Below are 12,204 nucleotides of genomic sequence, written 5' to 3'. Positions count from 1 at the left end.
TTTGATTTGGTGAAAATTGTCGGGAACATAGCGGCCCCTAGTTATGACAGTCTGACATGGCATAACTAAAAAGAAATGACGACAATTGTGAGCCAATGAATAAAACACACGATACACAAATTGTTTGAATCACTCACGTTTAAGTTAATACGCAAATACAAAGGGCATGCAAAGAATGAACAGCAATAAGAATAAACACGACGATACATGAAATTGGTACCATAGGTACACGCTAAATGACGCTATATACAATAGTTGCGATAATAACCGACTGTTCCGGGCTCAGACAAGTATCGGCCACCGCAGACAAAACCAGGCTCAAACCCTAACACTTAGGTGTTCTTTACGGGGGCGAGGCACGAAATATCCCTCAACACGTAGTCTACTTTCACTTTCCCCGTACTCTCATCATAGTTGCAGACGGCAACTTTGGCTCTACGAACCACAGGCTTCCCTTTCCTAATTTGTGGAACTACCTCATGCACCCTCCCAAGTTGATACTTCCCACGTTTACCAATGTCTTGGAGAGAACCTACCACTACAAGTTGACCAGGCTCCAAATTCTCGGCCATTTTTAGCCATTTTTTCCGGCCCTGAAGACCTGGCAAGTAAAAATCGATCCATTTATTCCAAAACTGCTGAGAAAGTGACAAATTGAACCGATAATCCCTTCTTAATTGGTCACGATCATGTGGTTGCCCAACAGCACAGTATGGGTCTAAGTATGGGGTCAAAAGTGAGGCAGGGGTGATGACAGTAAAATCCCTAGGATCGTCACTCAAAGGTACCAAAGGGCGTTCGTTCACGATCCGAACGGCACTGCTGGAGTACGTAAGCAATTCAATGAAATTGGGCTTACGAATTGAAGAGTCCAAAATGTGAAAAAAGTACTTGGTCATATCGGCCACGAAACCAAATCTGCCAAGCCGAAATCTTGCCAAGACATCTACAAGAGGGTTTAACAAGTCAGGACCCGAAAACATTACATCATTAACACAAGTTCCTCGAAATTCAGACTTGCCATCGTAAACAATGCGTTTTTTTAATTGTGACGTCACAAAGTATGGTAAATACCATTCAAATCCCTTGACATTTCCTGCTTCACCCGCGCGCTCAATATAGCCATTAGATTTAAGATCTTTCATGGTGTCAGTAAGGAAATCACGAAGTTCAGGTTGTTTTAAAGCTTTCTTTCTTAAAGCAGCAGCTCTATCTGACGCCAACACAAAATTGTTAGGTAGATCAATATCTTCCTTCAACGGAACAGGTATCTCAAATCGACCATCTTTCAACTCAATATTCGGTTCGACAAGTTCTCTAGCCAAATTATCATTGCGAGACAATTCACAGGTTTCATTTTGCAACGTCAAATCCTGAATGACTTTATTCAGGTCTGCTATTTCCATATCACGAGACTCAATTTTACGCTGAAAGCCAGAGATGACATCCGACTCTGAAGACGTCTGCACTCTGCACACTTTAGCAACGCTTTCAACTAAGGGTGACTTACCACCACAAGCCAACCAACCGAGAGGAGTGAGTAAAGCATGCGGTTCACTACGATTTTCACCAACACGTTCTTCTTTTGTCCACATCAAATAAGCGTTGTCATTGCCAATCAGTACATCTACAGTACTACAATCATTCAAATGAAACATATTCACGTCATGAAAATGACGGAAACCACTTAAATCTTGTTTATGAGGTAAAGTTTTAACATCGTCAGCCCAAGCTGGGTTAACCACCGAGGTTATATCACAAAACAGTTCATCAGTCTCTAACGACTGGATGTTGAGTTTAACAAGGTCAGCACAAGTAGGTTTCTGACCAGCCAGAGTATCTATTTTAAACGACGCTTTATCATACGGTTTAAGACCAAGTTCGCACACCAAGTCACTCGAAACAAAGGTCAACTGCGAACCAGGATCATGCTGACAATACACCAACTTCGATTTGCCAGTCATTGGATTCAAAACACGAGCAGCAGTAACGCGGTTAAAGGCTGCTTTAACATTTCCAATCTTAACATTACGCACAGGAACTCTGGCACCAGCATCATCTTTACCGACCGAATCCAGAGAATCACGTGACGTCACATAAAAATCATGCAGAAGAAAATAGTGTTTCCTATCGTTGGTAGGTCCACACTTACGACAGTTATTTGCATGATTACAGTCTCTAACCATATGCTGGCGCAAGCAATTCAAGCATTTGCCAGCTTTCACAATGACATCTCTCCGATCTTTAGGTGTCAAGCGCAAAAATTCTTTACAATTAGACAAAAAATGATATTCAACTTGACCACGTGACGAACAACAAAAACACGCCGGTATGTCACTATGTCTGGCCACACCGCCGCGCGGTGCGCCAACAGCAGTCGAGTACTGCGAACTCCCTGAAATCACATTATCATGGGGTTTTACCGACGTCTGCCTAACCGGACATGAAGGCAATTTTCCTTTGCCAAACTTTTTAAAATGCTGCGACTCACCAGAATCGCCCATTAGCATAATGCTAAAATCAGTCGACTTACGCGTTTCCTCCCGTACTACAAATTCAAACAAACTCTGAAAGGTAGGCTCATCAGTGCCACCATACTGATCACCTAAAAAGTCAAGATAACGCTGCTTAGCGTCAAACGGGAGTCGCTTAGCCAAATCCAAAACAAAACGTTCTTCCAATTTGTCACGCTGACCATAAGCTTTCGCGTAAAGCAAACACTGCGACAATTCATCTTTAAACTCTTTCAAATCACTGGAAGAGATAGAAGTCAATTTGCTACCATAGCGATACTTTCTAATTTCTGGTTCTGCGAAAAGACCTCCACGAACCCCAAAACGTTGGGACAAGCGAGCTAACGACATTTCTATCCTGTCTTCCTCTGACAAGCCAGGAGTGTCAGAAACCAAATTAGCAATCGTTTGTGCAGCTGTTCTAACACAAGCTGCTTGCAACAAAGTCAAACGAGTTCCCTTAAAGGGCGAAGCTGCCATCAAGGCCATAACACGATTTTTAAAGAAGACAAATGGCATATTATTACCATCGTAACCAATCAAGGCCGCCTTATCGAAGAACGTCCTACTATTTTGGTATTCAAAAAAGCAATCCTGCTGTTGAGAACTCGATTTAGCGGGAGAAGACAAGCTATATCCCTTAATGGGCTGAGTGGGCTCAGTCACATGCACAGCCCGATCACGATCCTCACATACGTTAAAATCAGGAGACACGATACGCCTCTCACAACCACCCAAATTACGTGTAGCTGGGCGATCAAAAACTAGCGGCGCTGAAAACTGTGAAGGGGGCAAAGCATTACTGCTAATGGCGGCCCCGTGACCTGTACGCTCTGGGGGAGGAGTTCGGTTGTAATTTGCAGACCTTGGCTCTACAGCCTTCGGAAGATCCTTAGCCGCGGCCCCGAGACCTCCTGAAACAGCTGGAAAACATGTGGATTGTACAGGTCCACTTACGGATTGAACAGGCGTGTGGAAAAGGTTAGGTAAATTAAACTGTGATTGATGTTCACTTCTGGAATGCCTAGAAGAGCCCTTCCTAGAGCTACGCCGGGAGCCCAACTCAGAACGATATTCAGCTAAAACTACCTCTTTACGTTGTTCGGCCCTCAACTGAGCGTCTTTGAGTGCGAACTCAGCAGCTCTAGCTTCGGCTCTCGCGGCGGCCTCAGCAGCTCTCGCTTCGGCCTCAGCAGCTCTCGCGTCGGCCTCAGCTCTCGCGGCAGCCTCAGCTCGTATGGCCTCAGCTCGTATGGCCTCAGCTCGTATGGCCTCAGCTCTTGCGGCAGCCTCTGCTCGTGCGGCAGCCTCAGCTCGTATGGCTTCAGCTCTTGCGATGGCCTCAGCAGCTCTTGCTTCGGCCTCAGCTTGGATCTGGAGCTCCTCTCGTCTTAACTGTAGGTTAATTTGTGCAACTATCCGTGACGAGCTCTCAGACATCCTAGTGTTTACATTTGAGGCGCTATCCTCAGAATGTATGTCAGCATCCAACCTATCTGACAACTCACTTTCTTTTTGTTCGAAGTTATTTTTTAACGAGTTAAATTCGGGATCTACCCTATCACGAAGTTCTGCCAAGATTGCAGAGTTAACAATTTTACTCAAAAGAGCATGGAAATGCCGTAATTCCTCTTCTAAAGTAGATAACTTAGATCTAAAAATTAACAGTTCCTGCTTATCACTCAAAGAACCTAGGGCCACAGAAAGTTTCCCAATTTGAGTCAAAATATCCCGTCTAAGATGCCGGGCCTCTCGAACTGACTTAGCCTCATCGTTAATGGGTCCCTCCCCAGAATGGCCTGCCCGACCGCAAAGAACATCATCAGGCTTAAACTCAGTCGAGTCGACGGCGGTCGAGTCCCTGTCGCCACCGAGTGTAGACATATTAAATGTTAGGGCTAAATTTAACAATTAAAAAATTAAGTTACACAAACACACAAATTACAGTAGTTATAAAAAACTTAACTGCAAAGACCGTAAAAAATACAAAAAAGAATTTAAATGCACGATACCGTAGCTGTACGAGTATGTGAAGTCCAAACGTCCACAAAACTTGCTTGGATTCTTCCACTTGAATCTTCAAGCACAGATGGATTGCCTTTAATCTTCTTTCTTGCCAATGAATGTCAAAGTTATTTTTTCTTCTGTACCAAACTGAGAAGAAATGTCTTTACTTTTTAGCTTAAAGTTCTTCAGTTGCCTACCGAGAAGAAATGTCTTTAATTTTCTTTGCTTCTTTAGACTACCAACCAACAAGATCTTCTTTTATTATTTCTTTGCTTTTGTAGCCTACCAACCAACAACTTCGTCTTTTATTTTCTTTGTGCTTTAATTTCTTCTTGACCTACCAACTGACAAGAACTCGTCTTTTATTTTTTTTATGCTTTAATTTCTTGGCCCACCAGCTAACAAGAACTCGTCTTTTATTTTTTGCTTCTAAGTGCTTCTGTGCCAAACACTAGACAGAGAATCGTCTTTTATTTTTTATGGTCACAGCGGTAAACCATAATTTCTTCGTGGGAAAATTGTAACTTAAAGTTCCCGGATCCTTTCGTCTGCATATAATGACCGAAGAAACACACACTTGAACTTCTTTTCAAACAGTGTATTTCTGTAAAAATTAGCCCACGGCTACCAAAAACGAGGGGGTGCAACGCGTACACCACTTAAACTGTCACTACACAACAGATTACTTGGATAAAAGACGGAACTTTTGTCCAGCTAGCAAGCACTAAGCCAACAGTTAAATGTGCGGCCAACTTTCAAACAATCATTTTACGAATGACCAGAATAGATATCAATATCTCAAATTCACGTAGAAAGTAACTGTGACGCAATAAATGAAAGACAATTATGAAGTCATTCCAACAGGTGTTTAAGCTGATGTAATATTTCCTGTTTAAACAGGCCCAAACAGGTCCAAACAGGTCTTATGAACGATGGTGCAATTTTGGCACATGCTTTAGGAATTTCCATGACGTAATATTCAGTAGACTTGAACGGTTTTTATATGACGTTTGATTTTGGTGAAAATTGTCGGGAACAAGGGCTTCCCAAACTTTTTTGCTCGCGACCCCTTTCAATCTCCTAAAATTTTCCGCGACCCTTCAAGGTAAAAATGATAAGCCATACGAAATATACATTTGTGATATTTATAGAAAGGTTTAATTCGAATGAAAACTAAAAACAACCAAACCATAATCCAAGCCTACCACTTTACATTTTACACCTAGCCTACTGGAAATAAAACTAAAAACCAAACACATTTAGCCTATTCAGGGTGATGGATGCGGCTGCTGTTTGCTACAAAGCAAGTCCAGCCGTGGGTCAATGTTTGTTAATGCTAGTTCCAAGGCTGTTTCAATGATTCTTAGGCTGTTTGGTTTTGATGGTGTTGGTTTTGTTTTGATTGCCATCAACGTTGGAAACACTGTCTCGTACGAATTGTTGTCGGCTCCAGCTCGTGTCCGAACATTCGTTTTGTCATCAAATCAAGTTTCGCCTTGGATGGCGATATCGGATGTAACTTTGGAATCCCATAGGCCAGTGGTTCTTAACCAGGGTTCGGTCGAACCCCTGGGGTTCGACGAAGCTGTTTCAGGGGTTCGGCGCGAACGTCCTCTGAAACATTAACACACGTCCTATACTGAATAGTACATCAGCGAATATTTTTGGAAAATGGTGTCCAGCCGAAACTTGATTGCGTCTTACGTGATGGTTGATAAACATCTTGTATTTGGTTATAGGCAAATTGTTCGTAAGCAATTGTTCGTAAAGCAATTGTTCGTAAGCAATTGTTCGTAAAACAATTGTTCGTAAACTGTTTTTCGTAAAATGAAATCCTTAAAACAATTCTTCGTAAAGCATTTCTTCGTATACATCAAATTTTAACTGCATGCACGAAAAAATGCTTTTGGAAGAATTGTTTTACGAAGAATTAATTTTACGAACAATTGTTTTACGCACAATTGCTTACAAACAATTGCTTTACGAACAATTGCTTACGAACAATTTGTGGGACACCGTGTATTTGACGGTAAAAATGTGTTTGAGTGGTAAAAATGTAATGGAAGCCGAAGAGCAAATGAGTACTTTTCAGAGGAAATTGCAGTCGTGGTAGCAGCGATTGGAAAATAACAATTTTGCTAACTTTCCACGTTTGGACGAGGGAGTAAGTAGTTCCGATACAGCAATTAATGGCAAAGTTGCAGAAGTTCAGAGGCTTAAGCCAGTATAAATTGAGCATTTGCAGAAGTTCGTTTCAAAACTACTTTCCTGAGCAACCGCAATATCCAGCCTGGATACGTCAACCATTTGCTTATGATACTGCAACAGCAGATATAAACAGTCCATACTTGGATCAAATTATCGAGCTTCAAGAAAGCGAGGTGCTAAAAAGAAACTTCAACGCAACAAATCTTCAAACGTTTTGGTGCCAACAAATAGAAAGTTATCCTATTACAAAAGTTGCCCTTGAAGTTCTCATGCCATTCGTAACTATTTATTTATGCGAGGATACGTTTTCTATTCTGGTGGATGTTAAAGCAAAAAAACAAAACCGGCTTGCATACGAAAATGACATGAGAATTGCTGTTTCCGAGACAAAGCCTCGAAGCTTACTATTGGTCGCAGAAAAACAACAACAGAAGTCTCATTGATACAGACACAGTGATGTACAGTAAGCCTACTATTAAATGTGGTAGATTTTTGTTTTTGTGACTCAGCGAAAATTTGGGTTCAACGAAAGGTTGCAGATCAGCGTAAGGGTTCGCCAGGTTAGGAAAGGTTAAGAACCACTGCCATAGGCTATGGTGGAAGAAGTCACATTGTATGGTGGGTGGGGAACGTCGTCTTTTGTAATGTTTTGTTTTTCCTGAGCCTTTGTATGCTTTTTTTTTTTCGAAAAATTCCGTGCTTTCACCAGTTTTTTCCTCCAGATTGACATGGCAAGTTGTTTCCACGATCAATGTTTGCGTGGTTGAGAAAGCCTTTAGCAGATCATTGTAATTAGCCTAAGTCGTTGGTGAGACGATCCTCCCAACTAGTGCTTAGCATTTGCTTCAGTTTTCGCGGCTGAAAATTTTCAACACAAATACGTCGATACAAACGGCAGGAGTGCGGTTAGCCCTACTGATGAATCAGAGAATGGTAGCTATTTCGTTACGCAAAGCCTAAAAGTGTGAAACTTTTTTTGCACAATATTCATAAATTTCCAGAAAATTTAAACTTCAAATCAGAAGATAGATGCTCGGTACTTTGTTTTTGCGTTGTAAATAGAATAGGTTTTGGATCCAATGTAATTTGGTAGAAAATACTTCTGAAACTGTTTCAACAGATTTAATAAATGGTTAATAACCAGAGGTCTAATAACATTTGATTTTACGTCATTGTTACTTTGTTAGACAAAAACTCTTCAGTAAATGAGAACATTTCAAATGGACAATTTTCAATCTGGTGTTCATTTTCAAGCAGATGTTTAAATTTTTTGTCCTTATTTTTGATGAACACTTCAAATTTAGAATTCAATGTAAAAACATCGATGTTTTCTACTTGGAAGAGACAAGTTAAGTTCGTTCAGTTTTTCAAGCAAATTTGACAAATAGCATAATTTTAAAAACCAGACGTCATTACGAAAATGGTGGACTCAGTCTGATTTTTTTTCGTTAGACAACCACGACTCCAATTTTCAACACTATTAGCCTTTTTAAAGCTTTAACTTTTGAAAGCTATCTTACTTCACATTGCAACAAAAAGGCTTTAAATTCTGATTTTATTTTACCACATAAATTTCTAAAAATAGAAGTATTGAGTGTGCGACTCTCAAAGTTAACAACTTGCACAGAAGTGTTAATATACAGTACTTTGTGAAAAATCAGTACACTTTCTGCGACCCCAGTTTGGGAAGCCCTAGTGTAGGCTATATTTTGAAAAACGAAACCTAAATATTAGAAAAAAAGATGCATACTATATTGCCTTACTTCACAGGCTAAATACATCACTGCAAAAATATAATCTTTGTATTTCAGCTTTAATATTAATCAGCATCATGGGGTATAGCCTAAGGTAAAGAAAGCATGTATTGCAAAACAATTAACATTCATTACAATAAAGACACATATCGAGCAGTGCCAGTAATATGGCCGAATAGCATTTATTGAACTATAAAATAACCTATAAACAACACAAACCTGCTTGGATTTTGTTTTTTCTTATCTTGTTTAGGTTTAGAATCCACGTTCCTGTATTGGATGAAATCTCCTTCAACTAAAACAATCCATTTTTTAAAAAGCGAATATTCTCCAAAGCACAGAAGAGCCTGCGCAAAATAATATTCTGGTAATCTCTATCATTAGACAGGGTTGTTAGTCTAACTAGTCAGGTTCACTATGTCAAAAAAAAGAGTTTCGTTTAAATTTTTTGGAGATTAGCAAACCTATACATTTTCAGAAAGCTTAGATCATGAGGAATCCGAAAAGCGTTGATTACATTTGCAGAGATGTCTGCTTGGCCGCCATTTTGAACTTTCAAAATGGCGGCCACAAAATATATATTTTGATATATCTCGGCTCCTAATAAACTTAGAAACTTTATCAAACATGCTAATTCTATGTTTTAAGGGTCAAGAAATCCATTAGAAGCATACCTAGATACCAAGCGTTAACCACTTTGCCATTATCCGCCATATTGGTTTTCAAAATGGCCGCAGAAATTATATTTCGTTACATTACTAATTACTAGTTGAGATATAAACTACATTCAACAATAACATGCTAGTACTAAGTTATGTTGACTAAGAAAATCATTAGAAGCAAGCCTGCACGCCACTGTCATATTTTGGACAAACATTTTCCAACAGCTGCTGTCCTGAGTCTTATTTCCAGCATTACAGTCAACGTCATTTTCGCAGTCTATCCCACACAGGCACAAGTCGGTGCAGGTCAAGTTGTTCCTTCGACACGAACATCTCTGGGTTGAGCAGTTGGTTTTGCATTGGCATCGGTCTAGCTGAATAATGGCTTGTGGTGCAGGTAGAATCTTTGTGGTGATAGGTGAAATCCCACTTCCATGCTGATGGTAGCCATGCCGAAGTGGATGAAGGAGCTGTTGCCACATGACAGTTAGTGTGGCACCAGACACGACTCTGAACTCGCACGCGTTCAATGTGCTCCTCTAATGCACCAATTGTTGGAGGAAAGTTTTGATTTGCCTCCAAGTTCTTGCAAAACAGGTGCCACCTCAGTTCTGGATTGTTGTTTATGTGGACACCCTTCAGGCAGCATATCGTGCAGACAAAGCTGCCAGGATTTCTTTAACATTCGGAGATAGTGTGCTGTCCTCAGGTAAGTGTATTAGTGCACTGATTGTTTCCATTCCTGCCTTCAAGTAGCCTACTGTTGGAACCACTTGGTTTTATCCAATCCTGAGAATCTGCCAACATTATCAGCTCCACTGAAAGTATGGAATACGGGTAATGCTTTTGCCTTCTCTTGTCCTACAGCTCTCCATATTGGTGCGATCACCAGTGTACCTGATAGCATGGAAATGGACGAGTGTTTGCAGAGTTGGTCGTGGTTTGCAACAGCAAGGACAAGAACGCCTGTGTCCAGACTGAAGAAGATTAACTGCGCACCAAGACTCCGCTGTGATGCTGCGAGGCAGATCATCAAGGTGTCAGCTTCGTGATTGTTCACTTCAAACGTGATGTTTGAAGATTGCTTCTGGTGTGGCCTGACGCTGAAGTATCACCAGCTTTGGAGAATGCTTGTTGTATCCGATTACTTCTTCAGCAAGATACTATGTCAAATCTGCTTTCGTTTGGTCATGGGACAGGAACCTACTCAGTGGTATATGTGCTTGGCTCTGGTGTTATCCATGATTTGGTATTAGACGGGATCTTTGTCTTTTTGTCGTCTTGCTCTAGTTATCTTCTGGACGACCACCATGCTATTGACAATGGCAATTTTCTGACTCATGTGCGATGCCGATGGTAACAGTTCTGCATTAGCAGTGTCAACTCTCTGTCCACCCGATGCTGGTTCATGCGCATCATGCTCTGTTCCATCAGTTTCAACCAGATGCTGCAGGCAATGGATGAGCTTTGATTTATCAGTGCATGGTAGAACTGATCCATCTGGAGCGAATAGTGCTCTCGGTGTGAGGGTGAACTCATAGTTACTGATAGCATTCTTCTGGTCAATGTCCCGGCTTGATCTGGATAGGACCATGAAGCGCCCGTAGGGATCTTTTGCTTCTTTCAGATCGACCGACTGGTCACGAACCTTGACTGTTTCCTACTTGCTTTTTGACATGTACATAGGGTTGTTCTGCTTCTTAACTGGTGCCCATAAGCTGACATCGCCATTAATGCGTTCTGCAGCATACTCTTTGTAGAGCTGTTGTCCCTGCTCATCGACGGTCAGGATCTGTTTGACATTTTCTTGTGGAACACATGCGTGTGTGATGAAGTTATACAACTCATCACCTTCAACTGCGAATGGATTTCCGTGACTCAGCTTGTCAACAGCTTCATGCTCCTTCCTGACAATGGCTGGTTGTACTTCAGGGTGACTTTTTTTTGGAAAAAGTGTCTCTAAACTGCTCTTTGAACTTTTCTCAGAGGCGCGACATCTTTGGTGCAGCCAGAAAAACGTTGCCGGGCATTCGTGTTTAGGGACGGTAGATTACGGGACGCGCAACTCCGTTGTTCCGCCAACATTAGAAGGGTCAATTGCCAATTTGACATTTTTTTCACGCTTTGTTGCTCGCTTGTTTTCAACTAAAAACCTTAAATTACTTTAAAACCAACTTCATTTTTCTTATATAACCTATAAAATGTACATTATTTTGTAAATCAGAAAAAATCGTAACCCTTCTAGTGTTGCGGATAAGCCAAAAGCGGATGTAGTTGTGCTTTCCGATATTCTACTGTCCCTAATTCGTGTTGTTAGAATGCCAATTAGTCCAGAGCGGACTTTCATCATCTTGTTGAACTGCTCTCATGCACGATCTGCACCAATGGACACAAATGTAATCTCACCCTTGGTAACAGACACATTGCCTTCTTGAAGTTCACACCAAGTCTCTGGGTGGTTGATTTTCAGGTCATGCATATCTGCAATATACCGTGGCCAAAGGCGCTTGTACTTTATCCGATCTAGGGCTTATTCAGTTCCTCACCAACTTGCAAATGGAGATTGAGATCTGCATTCCGGGACGCTCGACAAATAATAAGATTGTTTCCTCACAGTGAACATAGTTCATCATTGACTTGAACATCGCATTAGAGGACTTTTCCGTTTCCCATGCTTTCGATTGCTGCATCACATCTTCATCTATGCGGATTCGTTCCAGATGGTCATGAGCAGTCGAGATGGATTCAAGAGTAATGTTTCTGTTATCAGATAACGATGTACATGTCTTCTGGACGTTATCTGCTGATTTTGAGCAGATAATCTTCAGATGTGGCTTCTCTGTGAAAAACTGATCCAAGGCCAGTTTTACAAAGCTATTTAAGTGTGGATGTGTGCACGAAGAGTTCTCTTGTAGTGCGCACACTTGAGAATTTGTCTTGTGATCGCAGATCTATACACATCGGCTTCGATCCAGGCATCATCAACCCCAGAGTTCTCTCTGGAAGTTCCGAGAGCTCTTAGTGCAGCCATCACAGCATGCAGCTCACCCAGTCTGGAAA

At 41.2% G+C, this 12,204-nt stretch overlaps 1 protein-coding gene across 1 annotated transcript in view; it reads right to left on the bottom strand.

The window, feature by feature from the left end:
- Positions 1-12,204, bottom strand: part of LOC145771985 (uncharacterized) — a 53,203-nt gene that overhangs the window by 37,242 nt on the left and 3,757 nt on the right. Inside the window, exon 3 of the mRNA XM_082583778.1 lies at positions 8,702-8,829. Within this exon, the coding sequence (XP_082439904.1) occupies positions 8,702-8,829 (128 nt within the window). The remainder of the gene's footprint in view (positions 1-8,701; positions 8,830-12,204) is intronic.

Source organism: Aplidium turbinatum, chromosome 6, assembly GCF_918807975.1.
Source record: "Aplidium turbinatum chromosome 6, kaAplTurb1.1, whole genome shotgun sequence".
Taxonomy (NCBI): Eukaryota; Metazoa; Chordata; class Ascidiacea; order Aplousobranchia; family Polyclinidae; genus Aplidium; species Aplidium turbinatum.
This window is presented reverse-complemented; position numbering and strand designations above follow the sequence as displayed.